Source organism: Eschscholzia californica, unplaced genomic scaffold, assembly GCF_041429995.1.
Source record: "Eschscholzia californica isolate CP2 unplaced genomic scaffold, dmEscCali1.0.p SCAF_4, whole genome shotgun sequence".
Lineage (NCBI taxonomy): Eukaryota > Viridiplantae > Streptophyta > Magnoliopsida > Ranunculales > Papaveraceae > Eschscholzia > Eschscholzia californica.
The window spans coordinates 43,570,828-43,590,829 of record NW_028238461.1 but is presented as its reverse complement, the minus strand read 5'-3'; the positions used below and the strand labels follow the sequence as shown (position 1 = coordinate 43,590,829).

Genomic DNA, 20,002 nt, shown 5'->3' with positions numbered 1-20,002 from the left:
CTGTAAAAGGATTTGAATAGGGTTTCGATTTCCCATAAGCACCAAAAGCAGATTTTTTTTTCCATCTAATATTTTTAAAAAGATCTATTTTCCCTGCTTAAAAAATTCTATTGTACTTGCAAAACCGCAATAATGATTTTTTCTCGAGATATTATGATTTTGTCTCGAAATATTATGACTTTTTTTCGTGTAGAGAGATATACCTGTGAGCACTCAACTTAAATGAGCTTCACACTATCAATACCAATTTTGATGCATATAGGTTGTGGTCCAATAGTTGTGGTCCATCCAACTATTCTCTCTTATTATTTTATGCAAACTTTAGGTAAAAATAAAGTAGGAAGTAGTTAAAATTGCCCTTTAAAAAAAAAGTTAAAATTGCCTTATACTAGGGCTAGTTATCAATTTATTTTTGCTAATGGAGGTTTGTAGTATATATTACATGTAATTTTTACTCCAACTTTTTTTGTTTTTTTTTTTGTTTAATTTATCGTTCCCATGTATTTTTGTCAGGGTGCGTTTATACGCGTCATTTTTTTCTTTATGCTCGTTGTTCTGCAGGTGCACCACATTTTCACCTGTTTTGTCTCTAGGCACTTCCACTTTTGTTAGAAATCAGAGTTCTTAAATTCCTTTTTAGTTTTCTAATGTGTCATCTATAGTTCGTTAATTGAAGAAAGAGACTAAAGAAAATGTTCAAACACTCCACTCTTATTAGAAATCGGTTCTAAAAATCCTAGTATTTCTTTTGTTGTGGTTTCTTCTGATTAATGATGAATATGACAAACATTTCAGGCCACTATGAATCCACTTAACAGGTTTGTGGCAATTTAAGGGCGTGGAAAGCACTTTGATGCTTCTTGGCAAATTTAAAGGTGTGAAACTTCAAATTTTTCAATATCTATCATTTCATTAAAAATTTAGGATTACATTTAGCAGAATAACGGATCAGAAATAGATCTTGTGGTGGCATTACCACCTTAAAACATTATCTTACATGTTAATACTTAATAATGAGAAAAACAAAGTCAATAGATTGAAATGAATAAAAACACGCTGATTCCATCCCTTTGTGGTTGTGTCCCGTGACAGAACAGTATACTTATCTTTATAGTAAGGTAAGAAACTACCACAGTTCACTATCTTTTTAATTCAAGATTTCAAAATATCTTTCTCATTATTCTTTTTTATCTTCTTTAGCCAATGAACCTTCGTTAATTTTTTTCTTGTTGAGGCCAACCTTCTTTACTTACCTCTATTTCTTTTTTAATTTATACCTTTCTATTTCTACTCTTTCCCATTCCAATTTCTCTTTTGTTTTCTTTACTGGTAAATGACATCTCATTTTTGAAGATTTGAAAGAATGGGGATCGGTTGACATTGATATCTTGGAGACCAATTAAATGGACATATAAATAGGCCATATAAATATGGTAACCAATACGTGGACAATCAAATATTTTATGTGGACACATGATAAAATCAGAAATTTTATATGGACAACAATTTTATAAGGGGACATCACTCTAATATATTCACTAATACCCCTCTAAAACATAGAATCTTTTGTTCTAATCCTCCCCCTTTTCTTCTTCGACAAACCCTAGACTCATTCTTCTTCATTAATAACAACTAAATTTATCTGTGGAGAGATTGTTGATCATAGTAAAAAAATAAATTCAAAAGATAATATTGAAGAATCTTCCCAAAAGAAAAGTGATTTTCATTCCAACTTAAAACTCAGATATGAATTTTAGGTTTTAACCCTAATAATATTAATCTGAATCATGTCAATGGAACCTTGGATCACTACATAGCATTTTACTTAACCAACGTAAAAAAAAGTTGAACTTCATGGTGGGCTTCTGTCAATGGAACAAGGAACGTGAATGGACACACATTTATTCTCAAAATCCACTTTTCTCTAGTGTCTGATTCATGGAGGAAAAGCCCCCACTCATGATTATAATTTCATATCCATTCTACAAATCCTATATGCATCCATGACTCATCAAGCAAGTAATTTGTAGTAGAATTTCTTATTCTTCTTTCTCAAACTTCTTTTCTCTCTCTTTACTCTATTGCTAATGGCATTGTAACAGCAGAAAATTGTGGTTGCTATTGCAGATTCGGGTGATCTCCTTTAAAGATAAAGAGAGAAAGAGGTATAGAGAAAAGAAAGAAGAGAAAAAGAATGATATTAGGTTTTCTTATTTTCAATTTAGTATATTTGTTTGTAGTCCTTCCATTAATTGTTGTTTTAACATTTAAAGCTTTATGGAGTTGTCCCCTATTAAATTAAAGTCAAGATAGTTGACTTACACCAGACCCAAAAATAGTTGTCCATCTAAAATACTTGGTTGTCCATATATTAGTCACCATAAATATAGGATAAACAAAAGAGTTTTAATCCTATGAGAATTTTCTCCTACTTCAAAAAGATTTTTGAAAGAAAAAATAGAGCCTAAACGCACCATATCACTCCCCTAAAGAAAGTCAAATATTTTGAAACAACAAACCTTGCTTTACCTAGGTGGTTACCCCCTAGGTGGTAAGGTAACAACATATTTTAGACACTAACTAATGACTAATGTGAACTTCGTTGGAGGCGAAAACCTATCAAGAGACGAAATTGCAAGTAATTTATAGAATTCTCTTTTTTGACGTCATTTTCTTTCAAAGTAAATTTATTAATTAATTTCTATAAATATGAAATTTGTTAGAAATAGAAATTAACTAAGCCCTATTGCCTATAGTTTTAAATTTATTTATACAACAAATCAATTGTAAGTTGTAAATTCGTGGCATCAATGGTAGACCATAAACTATCATATTGACCTTTTTTTTTTTTTTTTTTTTTTTTTGTTGAAATATCATATTGACCTTAACAACTGACCTAATTGCATCAGTGATTTTAGGTCTAGCCGTCTAAACTTTTAACAGTAGCACTTGTGATAAAAGAGTTCATTTGACTTAGAGTTAATTCCTATATGGCCCCCTACTTTGTGATCAGCTTTCTTTATGGCCCCCAAATTTCTGTAAATTCAAATATGGCCCCCTATTTTCATAGAAATGCCATAACTGCCCCTCCCATTAATATATTTTCAAAATAAATTTAGTTATAAAATATCTCTCTCCACCTCACATCCCTCTCCACCACACATGTCTCTCCACCTCACCTCTTTCTTCTCCGACGAAGGTCGCCGGCCGGAAACCTTCAACATAAAAAAAAACTTTTTTTTTAACTCTCCTCTTTCTCTCTCTCTTAACAAAAAAAAAAAATGAAAAGAAAATCCTCCCTTCTCTCTCTAAAGAAAAACCAGACCTTGAAGGTCTGGTTTCATCAAGAGAGAGAAAGAGAAGAAACAAAAATTAAACACAAATCAAAGCATATCTTATGCAAAAAACAATAGAAATTCCCACGATACCAACCAGAGAGTCAACGAAATTATCAAAAATTAAACCATTGAAATTCATCAACATTCAAATTACAAAGTAACCCAAGTTTCAATTTTTAACTACACCAACATGATACAAATCAAAATACCCATAAACCTAAACAAATTCAAGCGAAGAAACAAAGAAACTCTACTTAGTTTTAATCTCTCTCTCTCTCTCTCTCTCTCTCTCTCTCTCTCTATTTTTTCTTCCCTTTAGCTGATTTTTTCCTAGTAGGAAGAATAATTTCACCATATTTCTTCCTGAATTTTTCAACTTGATCAACATCAACAAGAAGAACAGATCTATTACCTAAATAAAAAGGATGATTACCTGACCAAATATCAACCACAAACTCTTTTTGGGTTCCACCAGTTGTCATCACTTGTTCATTGTTGCAGTAAACTTTAGCATCTTCAAAGAACTCTGGGTGAATATCTTTCTTCCTGCAACTCCATTGTGGTCGATTTGTTCCAACTTTTTCAGTCGATTTCACATGCAAATTTTGATTATTTTTTTGTGTAAATGGAATTAAGGGAATGAAAAATTGAGTGGGTATTACAGGAATTTGTTTACCTTGAATGGGAGAGTGGGTGAAGGAGAAATACGTGATTGGAGGAAAGTATTGTTTTTGCATAAGATATGCTTTGATTTGTGTTTGGTATCGTGGGAATTTCTCTCTCTATTGTTTTAGAGAGAGAGAAGGGGGGATTTTATTTTTTTTTTATGTTGAAGGTGGCCGGCCGGAAAATTTTCCGACCGGCGACCTTCGTCGGAGAAGAAAGAGGTGAGGTGGAGAGAGAGATGAGGTGGAGAGGGATGTGAGGTGGAGAGAGATATTTTCTAACTAAATTTATTTTGAAAATATATTAATGGGAGGGGTAGTTATGGCATTTCCATGAAAATAGGGGGCCATATTTGAATTTACATAAATTTGGGGGCCATAAAGGAAGCTGGTCACAAAGTAGGGGGCCATATAGGAATTAACTCTTTGACTTATAGTGGTACTAAGAATTTATGAGGACACGTGGCATGATAAAATAACACATTTATTATTTTTATCCATCACCCTCGTTTACTACAATTCTAGGAAGAATAACACAATCTCACTTGCATAAATAGAGCGAGAAAGAGAGATCTAGAGAGAGAGAGAGAGATCTAATTAGAGCTATGGTTGATTCAAAGTCACCTTCTTCTATATCTACAAGCACCACTAACAACACGAGTTTATGGGCAGCTCTTATATTTGTTTTGGTGCTTCCGGTGGGACTGGCGGTGATGTTATACCGAGTTGACGAGTTTAACGCGGCGGCGTTTCCTCAAGAAACCCTCTCATGGTCACCAGTGACGGTGGCGAATCATAATAATCATGTAATTGGAGTGATGGAGAAAATCGGGGATGGGTTGTTACCGGGTCCGGAAGACATGGCTTACGATTCCGAGACAGGACTCATCTACACGGGTTGTCAAGATGGGTGGATAAAACGAGTTAAGTTGACCGATTCTGGCACAGATTTTAAGGTGGAAAATTGGGCTTATGTTGGTGGCCGACCACTTGGGATCGTTCTCGGATCGGATAATCAACTCTTTGTAGCCGAGTCAACCAAAGTGAGTCATTATTTTATTTTATTTTAGTTCTTATAAATTTTTCTTTTAATTTTATAAGATGAAGTCACGTATGTTCAACAAAAAAAAAAAAAAAAAAGATGAAGTCACGTAGTATTTTAATCTTGTCATGATGAAATAGACTCCAAATTTTGGAGCTAAGACATTTCAATCACCATGGAGAGTATTCATCTAATGTGTCTGATTCATAACTACGTAAACAAAGACGTGTGTTATAAAATCATTCCGCGACTTTGTCGAAAAAATAAATTTGTAAGTAATATAAGACAACACTTCAACCAAGAAAAAAAAGTAAATTCAACAAGAAAAAAACAGAGAAAAAAAGGTAACATAAGACAACAATAACCAAAAGAAGCCAAATGCTATTAAATTTTGCTTCTTGCTATTTTTAATCATTTTTCATTATGCCAATCAAATAGTATTATATGACAAGGGAAATGCTAAGTGTATAAAAGATTTTTGACGAAATCTTTGACTGGATGAGTCACACGGGTAAAAGGATGGTCTGAATTAAAATCAAACTTTAAAAAGTTGTTATTTAGTGAAAGTGAGTCATTGAGTCAAGAATTTTGTCAAGTAGTTTGTTATTGTAGCACTTCCCAAAGAACAATAAATAAAAAGTACAACACCAAAACTTCAAGCACTTGGCAAGACGTTATCATTTTTTGTTGTTTGAGCAACCCCACATAGAGATGACCAGGTGATATTGTTTTGTTGTTGTTTGAATCTAGTTCATGTAGATCTAACTTTGTGTGTGTATACACCATGTTTGAATTTAATTAGTCTAAAATTGAATTGTCTGGTTTGAATTGGCCGATAATCAACCTGAATAAGTAATTTAGATGAGTAAGAACTTAAAAACCGATTTTTTTTTTTTTTTTGTAAAAGTTGATTTGAATAAAAGAAAGTTACGACTGGATCATATTATTCATATTTTACAACCTTATTAGCCATTTTAGTGGAAGTTTAAACTTACATAATACATACTCTTAGCGTTAATTCTAATTTGGCCCCTACCTACGACGGAAGGAGAGTAAAGTAGGGGATGAAAGTTTTATTTTCTATTTTATGAAGTTCGCTTTGGCTGCTAGTTTTTTTTAATAGTTCAGCGAGTGCTTCGAACCCTTGACCTCTAAGGTGGAAGATTATAACTCTTACCACTCCAACCAAGGGTTGTTGGCCTCTGGCTGCTAGTTGGTCATCTTTCAGTCATTAGATCCATGTGAAGAGGAAAGAGTTAAAATTTAAAGAGGCTTTTAATTGAGGGGTAAAATAGAAATAAAAATTTGACTGTTTAGCTCGACTGACAGATTTATAGTAGGGTGGCTCTAAAGGCACCGGACAAAAGGCTGTCAGCGGACGACCATTTTGTTGACTCGGGTCAATGACCATCGACCTGAGTTCTCTATAAGCACCCGGTCAACTAACCTGGGTGAAGTTCACCTCCATTTTCTTCTTTTATCTTCTTCTTCCAAAACAAAATTCTTTTTTCTTTCAAAACAAAATCCTAGGTTGTGCACTACTACCGACATTCTCCAACACCTACCGGCGGTCACTCAAATAAACAAAACCATCAATCCAAGTGAGATATTCATCTTTCAACTGTGTTAAATCATCTTTTTAAAAGAAGTAAAGGTCCAATATCATCGATATTCTTAGGTCCGGGATCAGCTGATTCATTTGGTCCTCTTTGGTCCCAGATCAGCTGATCTGTTTTATCCTCTTACGTCCCGGATCAGTTGATCCGTTTGATTCTCTTAGGTACTGGATCAGCTGATCTGTTTGGTCCTCTTAGGTCCTGGATCAGCTGATCCGTTTGGTCTTCTTAGGTCTCGGACGGGTCCAGTCCGTCCGGTAGAATGTTAGGGCAAATTAAAATTTTGATCTTTCATCACTATCCGTCTTCACCAAATGACTGTTGATTCTAAGACTTAGAGAGTGAAAGGACTTGTTAAGAACAAAATTTGAGGTTCGGTTTTGAGCTTTAGGGAGAGAAAATGAAGGTTTTTCTCTAAATTGATTTTCAAATTGTGAGATTTAGATGGAGTTTAGAGTTAGGTTAGTTGAGATCGGCTACTTACAGATGAGGCAGGTGCTAACAGAGAAATTAGTTCTTGGGCCTGGTGCTAATAGAGCCAGGCCGCTAACAGTCTTTTGGACCAGTGCCTTTAGAACCACCCAATATAGTATTGTGTGTTAGGTTTTTCAATTGGGCACAAACTTGCTTCAAATTGGAATTAAACCATAATCTTATTACATCTATGTACACAGGGGCTAATGAAGGTAACAAAAGAGGGCGAAATAAGATTATTGACTGATGAAGCAGATGGATTGAAGTTCAAATTGACGGACGGTGTAGATGTGACTGAAGATGGGATCATATATTTTAGTGATGCATCTTATAAGTACAGCTATGCCCACCACATGTTGGATATACTTGAAGGAAGGCCGTACGGTCGGTTACTCAGATTCGACAGTTCAACTAACAAAACACAAGTACTCCTCAAAGATCTATACTTTGCTAATGGTGTCACTCTCTCCCCACAAAGGGATCTTCTTATTTTTTGTGAAACCCCTTTGTAAGTATTTCATTACTCGTTTAATATACGGGAAAAAAAAGACAGTATGAAGATGTTCGACAATTTACATTAAAGATTCGAATATGACATAATGTCCAATATAAATTGGGTTGGTCACACCTTATAAAACGTGTCATTGACATCCCTAGTAGGTCCACATATTTTATGGCGTCTAGTCCAACTATAGAAGGGATTTTTGTCATTTGAGTCCCCTCGAAATTGTCGTTATTGAATCTCTTATTATTACATGTCTTGGGGCAAGACGTTTCAAGTGGGATCATAGTCTATAGTTTACGCCCAAATTGTCATGTTTGAGTTTGTCATCCTACTACATTTAGATATTAATAAAGAGAAAAATGAATTAACCACATATCTAGTTTGTTTACTTGGGTCATTGTTGGATTATCTTGATTCGATATGTTTTTTTTTCTTGAAATACAGGAGAAGGTGTAGAAAATATCACATTGAAGGTGAAAAGAAAGGACAAGTAGAGAATTTTGTGGATAATTTGCCAGGATATCCCGATAATATTCGATACGATGGAGAAGGGCGATATTGGATTGGATTAGCTACGGTATAATAATATTCGTGTTCCAACGAAAGAAACGTTTTTTTGATAATTATAATGATATAAGTATTTAAAACTTTGTTTTATGTTTGTGTGCAGGGAAAAAGCTTAGATTGGGATGCAATAATGAGGTACCCATGGCTTAGAAAGACACTAGCAATTATAGGAAGAGGGATAAAGATACCAAATACACAAAGAAATGGAGGGGTGATTGGTGTGGATTTGAAAGGAGAAATTGTAGCTCTTTATACAGATCCTGGTTTAGGAACTATCACTGGTGGAATCAAGATAGGTCATCATCTTTATTTTGGTGCTCTTATGCATAATTACATTAGTCGTTTGGATCTAACAAAACACAGTACCATTCATGTACCCAAATGAGCTTGCTTGCTCAATTGTTCTGGTTGTAGTTTCTAAGTTTTAGAGATCATTAGTTCCAATTATCTTTTTAGTATTGAAGTTAATTTGTGTTTGGCTATCTACATTTTAGTAGAAAGGTAAAAATCACATGATATAAACATTAGCATCTTTTTACAAAAAAAAAAGTATTACAATAGCATGGGATTCCTTTATAATTTCGACAAAAAATTGTTTACCACAATAGGCGAACATACATGAGACCTCATAGCTAGTGTCGCGTCGGTTTGAAATATATTTCGATATCAAGCTGAGTTTGATTTTGAATCTCGTGGGCCAATCTGGTTGGCAAAGTTACCGAGCGTTTGGCTCAATATTTTTTTCCACGCACTTAGCATTCATAACAAGTATGATCATTTATGCACTTATGAGCATTCATGTTTCTTTGTTTTTCCAGAAACTGAAGATTTACACACTTATAAGTATTCATGTCTCTTTATTTTTCTCAAACGGACCCAACAAGTCCCCCTATTAAGTATTCATTTCTTAAAAAAAAGTTCTTTTCCTGTAAGAAAATTCAGAGAAGGAATTTGAAACTTTAAAGAAGAGATTTCGTTTTTGGATTATTTTGCTAAAGAGTCGTACATAAGTACCGGATTTCACGACAGGACATGCCCGTTTATTATTTTACAAAGGACTTGTAGATTATTATTGACCGTTGAATAAACGTTAGATTTAACTTCCTGTTACATGAATAGTTAGTGTAGAGGTAATAACTTTACCTAAATAATTGAGTCAGTTGAATATCAACGTCACCACCACCACTACTCAGTCACGTTACCAAATAACTCAATTACCTTTCCAACTATATAACTAACCATCACTAGCGTTGCCAGTTTGTTTACATCAGATGATGACACCAACATAACCATCACCAAAACATAACCAACACCACTACCACCATGATCACATCTTCACTCCTACAACCTTTGGTTGGAGTGGTAAGAGGTGTAATCTTCCACCTTAGAGGTCAAGGGTTCGAAGACACGCTGAACAATTAAAAAAAAATCTTCATTCCTACAGAAGGCTCTTCCGTTTCTTCCTCCCAGGTTTGCTACCTCTTCTTGTTTCCTTATCTTTATCCTTATATACTTCCCATTTGTTTCTTATTGATTTCCCTTTGCTGGTAAAGATGGCATTGAATCGTTTTTTTCATTTCCCTTCGCTGAATTCCCCTCCTACCCTCTCAGATTCTCCTACCGTCTTCATTATCTTTCCTGGACTCCTCGTGTTCTCCTTTCTAAACTCTTCTGCTTTTTTATATTACAATTATCTACCTCTTTTTACCTAGTTTTGTCTTTGTGCAATATGTTGTTTAATATTCTGAAAAGGAAAACACTAATTTCTACATAATGTTGTTAGATTTAATAGTGATAAAGCGAAACTGGTCAATACTAGACTACGATACCCTCTTAAAATAATAAATGGTCATACATAATCCAATACTAGTAGGACAAGTCTAGTGTCCCAGGCAAACCACAGTTTACCAGGCCCAATCCCGTGCCCGACCGTGATTTAAGGTTGAAAAAACCCACCCAACGCAACATTATTTCAACCTGTGCAAGGTGAGGCCAAGTGGAGGCCCAGACTAGCACGTTTATATTTAGTTCGGGCCATGCTGGCCCGATAAGCAACACTAGTTAATAATAGATGACAAATACACTAACAACCTGCAATTCAAGTGGAAAGGACTTGTTCAGGGAGCTCACTTAGATTGGGTAATGAATGTCTCTGCACAGGAGAAACAAGAATTAGTTTATGAAAAGAGTTCAAATCCTACCTTTTCAACTGGAATAACAAGTCAAATTTATACTCAAGTTGTACTTGTAAACACAAATAAGAGAATTTCATAATTTTAATTAATAAGAGAATCATTTCCTCAATCAAATTCATAGCAGTAACATCACTATTAGAAAGATAAAATTATATAACAAAGCAAATAATCAAGAACAAAAAATAGACAAACAAAATTAAACGAAACCAAACAAAACAAATACGCATATTGACTATTCATGTTTTTCTTTGGTAACATTGGTATCCGGGCAAAATTTTTAGGCTTCTCAAAGAAATTGAGAAGTTTTAGGATACAATTGAGATTCAAACACATTGCTTAAAAAAGCAGGTGCGATCTTCAATTGTATCAAATCTGAACCATAGCTTCATCCCCATCAACAACACATCCCACCCGTCAGCTGCCCTCCATTGGCACACACGCCGCGGCTACGAACGAAACCCTAATTCATGATCAATATTCAAGAATTGGGTACTGATGTTCTGGCCACTTTGGATAAACTCGCTTGTATAAGGTCATGCAGACGGTGTCATGCTGCAGAACCACACCATTAAAGATACACTTCATGATACCTGCAAAATATTTGAAGTACACTATAAGATAAATATTCCATCTACAAATATGAATTTAGCTTCTTCATCACTCAGAGGCAAGCCATAATGATGCAGAACCAAAATGAACTCTAGCCCTAAAAATCCTAACAAAGAAACCACACGAGCAAATCAAATATTGAACATTTAATACTGGTGTTAATGGCTTGTCATAATCTCTATGTTTTCTAGTAAGATATTTGAATTCCGATTGAAAATTAGGTCACAAAACTAAAACTGCAACCGTGTTTTTGTTCTACTAGAAACTCTCTTACTACAAAACTTGCAGGGTCACCCTTTACCCAATTAATCTCAGAATCTCTCTTTTGTTTTCCTGTCAAATTTGCAGTTCTTTTGCATTCCCCTGGTAATTAAAACGAATATAAAATTTGTTTGTCTTATGCAACTTCGGTTGAGACCCCATTCCAGAACAGCTGAAACAGGTGATGAATTAGGGTTTAGGGTGGTGCATATAAATATTGAAGAATCATACCATGTGTACCCACGGGCTCCATTATACGCCCACGACGCCCACGTTTGGACCAAACTTCCACAGGCTGCAAAAATATTATCATCAGACTAACGAACTATAATGTTCAGCTAATAACTAGTAATTGATGTTGACTTACTTTAAACCATTTCACATCTTCTGGATGATGAAACATAAACCGCACTGTGGCTTTCAGCTTGGATACTCGGTGAGGGTAACTGCAACAAAAATCAACTAATTACTAGTAAATTTTTCTACAAACATCATATAGTGGCCTAGTGGGTTGATTTTTTTTCCAAGTGACTCCTTGGTAACACACAGCTAGGTGAACTATTTTTGTTCACGAGAACAATAATACGTACCCAGTTAAAATAATTCTCTTCAAGATTATTCTGTCTGGGTCAACACTCTTTAGTGAACCCATAGCTGCAACAGCAGGAGCAGTACCCTCTCCCTGTCCACTCTTCAAGACAATCAAAGGCAACGGGGGAAATGAAACCGGTGCGTATACGGAAGCAATGGAAAAACGCCCTGCGTGAAGAAATCTCTCCATCTTATGCTTGTCAGAGTTCATAGCATCTGAAGAAAATATAGGCCTGCATAACAATGACTCCAGAATTATGATTACATTCGAGAAATAATAACATTATTAACATATTATTTTTCCACAAAGAATACCAAGTCAATGGATTACCTAACTACAAATTGGCGGAACCCCACATGAAATATCAGAGGCTCCTTCGCCTTTATTGGTGCTTCATACGAGTCATGCTTCTTGATGCTGTTCATAATGAAATTTAAATTAAATTCATTCATTCCAGATTAACTTTGTAGCAGCAGAGAAAGAAATAAAATATAAATCACAATGCCCACTTCACGAGTATCTACAGATAAACAAATCTACATATCTGGTTTTCTTACTCAGTATTCTGAATTTCTCACCACACTTTCTTTTTATGAAGCCTTCGGGCCATCATCAACTAACTTACCTCAACACTCAAAAGACAAACTTTAACAAGTAACCATTCCAAAATAATACAGTCCAAATCAACAAATGACTCTTCGCTCAAATAGATACAAGCTTTTAATAAATTCTGATATACGGTAATTCAAATACCGGCTAGATATTAAAAGAATTACCTAAAATGAAGGACAGACATCTTTGATTCATGCTGCAAGAGCCCAGATGCAAGGACAGGAAATGTCTTTGGCAAAGCGTGTAATTTCAAAGCGGCATCCATTGGCACTTCCTTGATATGAAGCCTCACATAAGAACCAGCTTGTATATATTCATCGGAGTTTCCCTGTTTCTCTAAATTTGCAAGGACATGCTTCTGCGTGCTTGTAAAATTCGCGAACTGAAATATTTTAGCGTACTCGGAAGGTAGAGATTCCTGCCATTAGTAAACAACTCTTGTAAGGCAAATGATTTCCGAGACGAAAAGATGCCATCAAGCAGAGAACTGTAAATATATAAGATTACTGACTTTAGGGTCCCATGAGGAGTTCCTAAAAGACTTGACACCTCGGTACTTCGCAAAACGTTGCCGAGCATGAACTCCCGCTGGAACATCCACTTCATCTGGAAATTCTGAAATATAAAAAACAACATTCACGGAGTTCAGTGGATAGGTGAAGTTACTTTGCCTCTCAAAAACTTGAAAAAAAATCGTTTATGTGCATAGACTGCAAAAGGAGTACCCTCATCTTCAGCATGTGCTTCTTTTATCTTTCGAATTTCCTCTTCTATCTGCTCGTTAGTTAAGTGCTTTTCTTCCTGAAAGTAGAAAAGAACTAAGGATTAACTTGGATACCTTCACGGATGATACTGAAGCAAAGCAATTAAACCATCAAAAGAATTAAAACACAGAAGCGAAGTCCAGAAGAGAATTCAAGTCATGCTCATATAACCTACAATCTTATACATGGTAACATTTACAACAAATCAGTAAGAAACACTAAGACTGAAGTACTTGGTGGCTTATTTTGAAAGTTCTAACTACTTCCGTGCTGCAGTACAAATCCCCTACTTATGTCATTGAAGGAAAAAGTGTGTGAATTGGGATCACCAGATTACATCAGATTCGACCTCAAATCATAATCACCATGGACAAAACTTCCAACTTGCAATCGTGCACCTTATTAAATGCTTAGTAGTAAACTAGTAATAATAACTCAGGAGACTATAAGAAATCAGCATCCACCCATTATAGTTAATAGTCCATTTTCCATTCCTTCGAAGAAAATACCATATTCAAAATATAATTATCATGGAATAAACTCACTGTCATCATTGGATCATCTTCTGTTTCTCCATCCGAATCTTCTGAATTTATAGAACTTCCATCTTCATCCAAATCCAAATGGTTATCTCCATCTAATGCCATACCATCTTCATCGGCATTTTCAGAATCTTCATCACCATTTCTGGAATCTTCATCCTCGTCGTCATCCACAAACCAAGCAGCCTATGACAAATTTAAAAAAAAAAAAAGTTAACTTCGCCAGCCACTTTCTATCAACAACCATCATTTGATGCTACATGTAACAGGCACAAAGAGACAGAAGTAGAATATGATGACCCAAGATGAATAACAGAAACCTGGTACGCGGATGTGCCTCGGGGAAGAGCCCTCTTTTTTTGCTTTTTTTGTTTGTTAAACTCTTTAGCCTCGGCCAATTCTGCATCTGTAGGAAATGTCTGCAAAGAAACGAAGATGTATATGTTAGTAGCACCACAACATAGAGGCAGATAAGGAGAGTAATAGAAGCCCAAATAATTATGAGCTCTTACAACCAACAGCATTAGGTTTCTGCAGGTTTAAGCATCTGACAGTGGCAATGGTCATGCAATTTCAGTACAGAGTTGACCTTTCTCAGACTTCAACACAAAATTTACAAAGAGAAAGTTGAGTTGGTCACAACTTGGTAAACACCTTGGTACTGGGAGGTGGAGAGTTCAACCCCTATCTCTATAGGATACTTACTCAAAACAAGTAAAAGGACTACATAAATTATCTAAAAAAATTATGCAGTCATATACACGTTCCAACTACCAAGCGCACCGCAAGAGAATGACTCGAAAATGTTATGAACCATAAACAAAATTGAATACCAATCATTGTATTTCATGCAGCCATATTACCGTACCATTCATGATATCAAGTCGAAAAAATCTGCCACAAGGGCCTTGCAATAAGGCTTACAAATAGTTCAGATTACGGATTACTTAGATCATGAAAGAAACAAGAACCTACTTTTTAAAGGGAGTTCGAAATACCTATCTACTGAAGTCTCTAGTAATGATTCTATCATGCCGAAGCCTCTGAGATGGTAGTTCGACAAATTGTTAGTTGTTACCAACTTAAACATTATCCGATGACCCTAGACATCGTATGTAAGAAACTAGTTATATGAATCAAATGAGTTCTACAAGAAGTGGGAATCCAGTGGTTCCACTTGTGTGACTCAATTGTCTACATGGTATTAAGATAGATAAAACTGCCTCCGTACACTTGACAGCAACAAGTCACCAGCCACGTTCTATTATGATGAATGACATACGTTAACAAAATTGACTATGGAAGCTTACTTGTTCTCCTGCAAGAGGATCTGGGATGTTTTCAATGAGTAAAGGTTCTTGCTTTGAAGCATCAGGAACTAATGAGCGAACAACCTGCATTGAAGGAAAATCAGGGTTTAGAACAACAAGCTGTCACTTGAAGTGAGGAGTTATGTGACATTCTCCAACAAAATTAGTAGCACAAATTCATAACAAGTTCAATGGTACTTAAAAAGCAAGGCACTAAATACCAAGATATCATGTACATTTCATCCAACACTTCATTTACATCTTACTATACATTTTGCAATATTTAACACCATGAAATCCTCTCTTCTATCAGCAGGAAAAGTGATATTTTACAAGGAAACTTGCATATTTTGCATTTCTTTTCCCTACTTCAAGTTCGGTACAATGTTACCGTGTAAGTGGATCGCTCCAGTATTTGGTACAGCTACCAGTGCGCAGTGCTACGATGTGAGTATCGGGTACGCTAGGGGTATACTTCTTCCATATGCTATTTTTGGTTGCGATACATTTGGACTATTTTCCTAGACAATATATACTCTTGATGCAACACCTATTATCAGACATCCTACCTCCATAAACCTTAAAATCTAACAAGTTAGTCAGAAAATTATTGTAGTTAGCTACCCGACTAGGTCGAGTTTGTATATTTTTACAGAGACTTTGTGTTAATTAAGACCAAAAATTCTGGTATAATGATTTTAGGGTACTGGATTGCGAATCCACCGAAAAAGAGCACAGAGAATCCAGTACGTGGTACGCAAGGGGGATAAGAGTATCTGGTAGTGTTGTTGTTGGTTCGGTATATGTTGGCACGTGTGTAAAAATGATCTAAAGTTCTAAACATTGGACTTTTCATTATATCCCTTCCTCGCTTAATAAATTCCACTAGAGTTTCTGGCAATCATGTTTGTTAAATATTCCCCAAAGTTTCAAAAATAAAATAGAATAAGCATGCAATACGCAATTATTATACATAAAGTTCATAAGAAAATGGTTTTCAAAAGATAGTTAGAAGTGTCCGTCTCAAAAATATTGATAAAAATAAGAAATCATTTTTACCAAAGCAAGAAATAAATCATCGAATGACGACATCAACCTCTTTAAAGTACTGATATTTTACGTTTCCTGCACACTTAAGCGAGAAAAAACTTAATACCTGCACTTTATGCACTTCATCAGAGTCCATCAAGTCCTGGTCTTTCTTCACGTTTAGAGGACATGGATCCTTGAGTTCTTCTATTTTGCACAACTGAAAGTCTCCAACTCCTGACACATGAACCTAATTCGGAGAGAGCTTAAATTACAGAGCCACTATAAAGTAATGAATGTTTAGCCCATGGATGAATAATTACCAGCTGATTCACTGACAGACTGCAAGCTCGCAGATAACCAGATAAGCAGAGGGTACATTTTCCTGGATTGCTATTATCAGCTGTCACATCAACCTGCAATATGATCATTCAAACCACATAGAACAGAGAGAAGCAGAGGTACAAAAGGAACTATAATCGTGGACAACTTTTTTCACTAAACAAACCAACTTCCTAATCTAGAGTGACATTCCAAATTAAAATAAATTGAAAACCAAGATAAAAGAAATTGCAAAAATTAAATTTATTAATCAAACTAATCCCTGAACAAATGAAACCACAAAAAATGTGCAATATCTACCTCCTGAGCCATTAGGTAAGGTCGCTGAGTTCGCCAGTGAGGTAGACTGAGGCGCTGCTCTTTGAAAACCCACATGAACTGCAAGAAAGAGAAGATAAGCAATAGAAATAAGAACCACATGTATCCATTGCTGTTTGGCAATTGAAACAAGACTGATTCTATAAAAACTTGTCACTCATCAACTACATGCAAGAACTAATTTAGATATTTTACCACCACTAGAACCTAGCAACAAGGGGACCTAACGTCTATCTAACACCGAGGGAACCTAATATCCTTAGCATAAGAGGTAAGCATGATATAACCTTATGCAGCTCATCCTTTGTATCTGCCGCATAAATTTTTGAATCCTCGGGAAACTCTGATGCAAGGGTAGATATGCACAGACTCTTCATTTCGTTTCTCTTTTTAAGGTCCACAGGAAGGTCCTGCAAGCATACAAAAACATAATCTCATCACACTGATTAATTCAAAATCTTCCAGAGAATGGTAGCAATGTTTAAGTACTCACCCGGATCAAGACAACTGAGCTTGGTAAGCCAATAGATTTAAATACAGAAAGACATTGAGCTCCAAATGAATCAATGCTACTGCTGGAAGTGGCAGATGCTACAAAAGCAATAAGATCGGCAGCCTAAAGTAGAAATAATCATGAGGTTATTATATTTATCCATATAACAGCATAATCGGGGAAACAAATTCTTTCAACTAGAAAATACAACCCTGAGATAAAAAAAGAATAAGAAAATAAGTACCTTCGCCAATTCCATACATGCCAAGAGATCACCATGGGGCGCTTCCAAAACCTAGAAAATGCATTACCAGTTCTTAGACTACAATAATGAATAATCTTCAATTCAAATATTAAGTTGCATCTAGCAATGAAATTGTTGCTTCAAAAATGAGCAAGTCAAACTTCTATGTTTAGTTCCTCACATATCCGTGAGGTTTCACAAGGAAAATCATACATAAAATATTTGTCCATAAATACATTCACGCATTTCATACTTCATGTAAAGACCAGAATATTGATCTTAGTCATCTAGAAATTAGGGGTTCCAGATCGATGAGCTAGAGGCAGAACGCCTAGATCCCAATGTTCACTTTGTCTGTCAGTATTTATTAGTAATTTTCTAAGATGCAGAGAATAAAATGTAAAAGTATGTATCTTACTGTTGTCCTCAGCCTATAATTAGGAGAAGCAACGGTTGGATAAGTTGTTCTTGTGTACTCCGGAGATAATAACTCCAATAGCTCCTTAGCAAGACCTTTTGTGTTTACAGATGAAGAAAGACCAAAGAGAACCTATTGAAAACAAAAACTTGAATAAGCCCATAACCCTAAATAACTTATTTTAAACTGCAGAGTAACCCCGAGCCTCTCAATCGGAAAACATAACCGAACAATGTGTGCAAATAAGACCGCAAAATAAAGTTTCAAAAGAAGTTCTCAATTTTAACTTACTATAACACGAGGTGGACTTGACGCTCCGCCAGAAGCTCTTTTCTCTTTCATAACTGCAGCTCGTTTTTCATCACGAACCTGTATAAGTAGTTCAGAATAATATGTAACACCGTAATAATAAGATAATTCTACGATTGGGTCTATAACATCAAATCAAGCTCTAACCGGAACAAGTAATTTACAAGACAATAATCTTGCTTCTCATACTTCTTACTGTATCCTTATGAAATAAACTGAACAAATAAGAACATTTCAATGAGGATAAACTATCAAAAATCAAATCTTTACCATCTTGTTACGCTGAATTCGAGCAGCTCGGGCTCCCTTCGCAACATTAGGTTTTGATATCCTGCCTTTACCTATATTAAATAAAAAAGGAAGGAAATTTCAGCAATCCACACTTAATTAACGAAGATTATATGAATATGATGATCAAACCAAATAAATTTAATGTGAATACCAGTATTAGAAGTTTTGTGAACTTGACGAGTGGCTTTGGAAGAGAAGCGAGTCTTGTGAGCCTTGTTAACTTGAGCTTTAGACCCCGCCATGGGGGACTACTGGACTAAAATTCGGCGAGTTTCAACTAAACCCTAGTTTCTCCTGCAAATGCTAAAGAAAAAAACATAAATTTATCAGTCCATGATTACAATCTCCACTAAGAAAGCAGCTACTGACTACTAAACCCTAAGTAAATTGAACACCAGATTTACTCAGATACCTTATCTCGTTGACTGATAGATAGAGAAAGATAGAGCGACTAATCGATGTAGTTTCACTTCTGCTATGGGAGGAAGAAGAAGGAGCGGGAAGTAGAAGGAGGTACTGAGGTTTCTCACAAAACCCTAAAAAGCTTTCGCGGGACAAACCTTTTAGTCACACTCTAAGCCGCTTGATTCGAAAAATCATGTATCCTCGAGAGTCGATTTAATGGAAAAATATTTTGATTTACATGTAAGTCCATAAACTATCACCTTTTTTTATGTTGAAGTCCAAAGATCAGCCATAATGATAAGGGTTATTTCTCAAATGGCTCCCAACTTTGTGACCAGCTTCCTGCTTGGCCCCCTAGATTAGCAAAAATAATCATATGGCCCCCTTTTTCCGTTATCTTTAACTTTCCGTTACTCTCTCTCCTCCATCTCATTTTCTCTCTCTGCCACATCATTTGACCACGCCACATCATCATCTTCTCCGGCAGGGGTCGCCGGTCGGCGACCTTCAAATTTTTTTTTTTTTATTCTCTCTCTCTAAAAACTAATTTTTTTTTTAACTCTCTCTCTCTCTACAGATCTAGAGAGAGCAGATCCATTGAAGGTCTGCGAACAGATCCATTGGAGGTTTGTGAACAGACCTTCAATGGATCTGCTATCTCTAGATCTGTAGAGAGAGAGAGAGTTAAAAAAAATATTAGTTTTTAGAGAGAGAGAAGAAAAAAAAAATTGAAGGTCGCCGGCCGGAAATTTGGCCGGTCGGCGACCCCTGCCGGAGAAGATGATGATGTGGCGTGGTCAAATGATGTGCCAGAAAGAGAAAGTGAGATGGAGGAGAGAGAGTAACGGAAACTTAAAGATAACGGAAAAATGGGGCATAAGGGTATTTTTGCTAATCTAGGCGCCAGGCAGGAAGCTGGTCACAAAGTTGGGGTCATTTGGGAAATAACCCTTTTTTTTTATTCTCTCTCTAAAAACTAATTTTTTTTTTTTTAACTCTCTCTAGAGAGAGAGAGTAAAAAAAAATAATTTTGAGAGAGAGAGAGAAGAAAGAGAATAAAA

General features: G+C 35.7%; 2 protein-coding genes across 2 annotated transcripts; one reads left to right on the top strand and one right to left on the bottom strand.

Moving 5' to 3' along the window:
- Positions 1-4,483: 4,483 nt before the first annotated feature.
- LOC147544927 (protein STRICTOSIDINE SYNTHASE-LIKE 5-like) lies at positions 4,484-8,664 on the top strand. The gene is made up of 4 exons (XM_086637962.1): positions 4,484-5,046; positions 7,336-7,643; positions 8,085-8,217; positions 8,311-8,664. Exons 1-4 carry the CDS (start codon positions 4,609-4,611, stop codon positions 8,590-8,592), a joined length of 1,161 nt encoding a protein of 386 aa, XP_086494088.1. The 5' UTR covers positions 4,484-4,608; the 3' UTR covers positions 8,593-8,664.
- A 1,801-nt stretch (positions 8,665-10,465) lies between these two features.
- LOC147544926 (pre-rRNA-processing TSR1-like protein) lies at positions 10,466-19,189 on the bottom strand. The gene is made up of 22 exons (XM_086637155.1): positions 18,949-19,189; positions 18,688-18,839; positions 18,516-18,586; positions 18,228-18,305; positions 17,937-18,068; positions 17,519-17,569; positions 17,275-17,397; positions 17,069-17,191; positions 16,764-16,841; positions 16,445-16,537; positions 16,249-16,371; positions 15,093-15,176; positions 14,103-14,201; positions 13,786-13,968; positions 13,202-13,277; positions 12,988-13,091; positions 12,641-12,894; positions 12,195-12,281; positions 11,863-12,096; positions 11,640-11,718; positions 11,504-11,567; positions 10,466-10,992 (listed from the first exon to the last, which is right to left on the bottom strand). The coding sequence occupies exons 2-22, from the start codon at positions 18,776-18,778 to the stop codon at positions 10,874-10,876; spliced, it is 2,346 nt and encodes a 781-aa protein (XP_086493281.1). The 5' UTR covers positions 18,779-18,839; positions 18,949-19,189; the 3' UTR covers positions 10,466-10,873.
- Between the last annotated feature and the right edge of the window lie 813 nt (positions 19,190-20,002).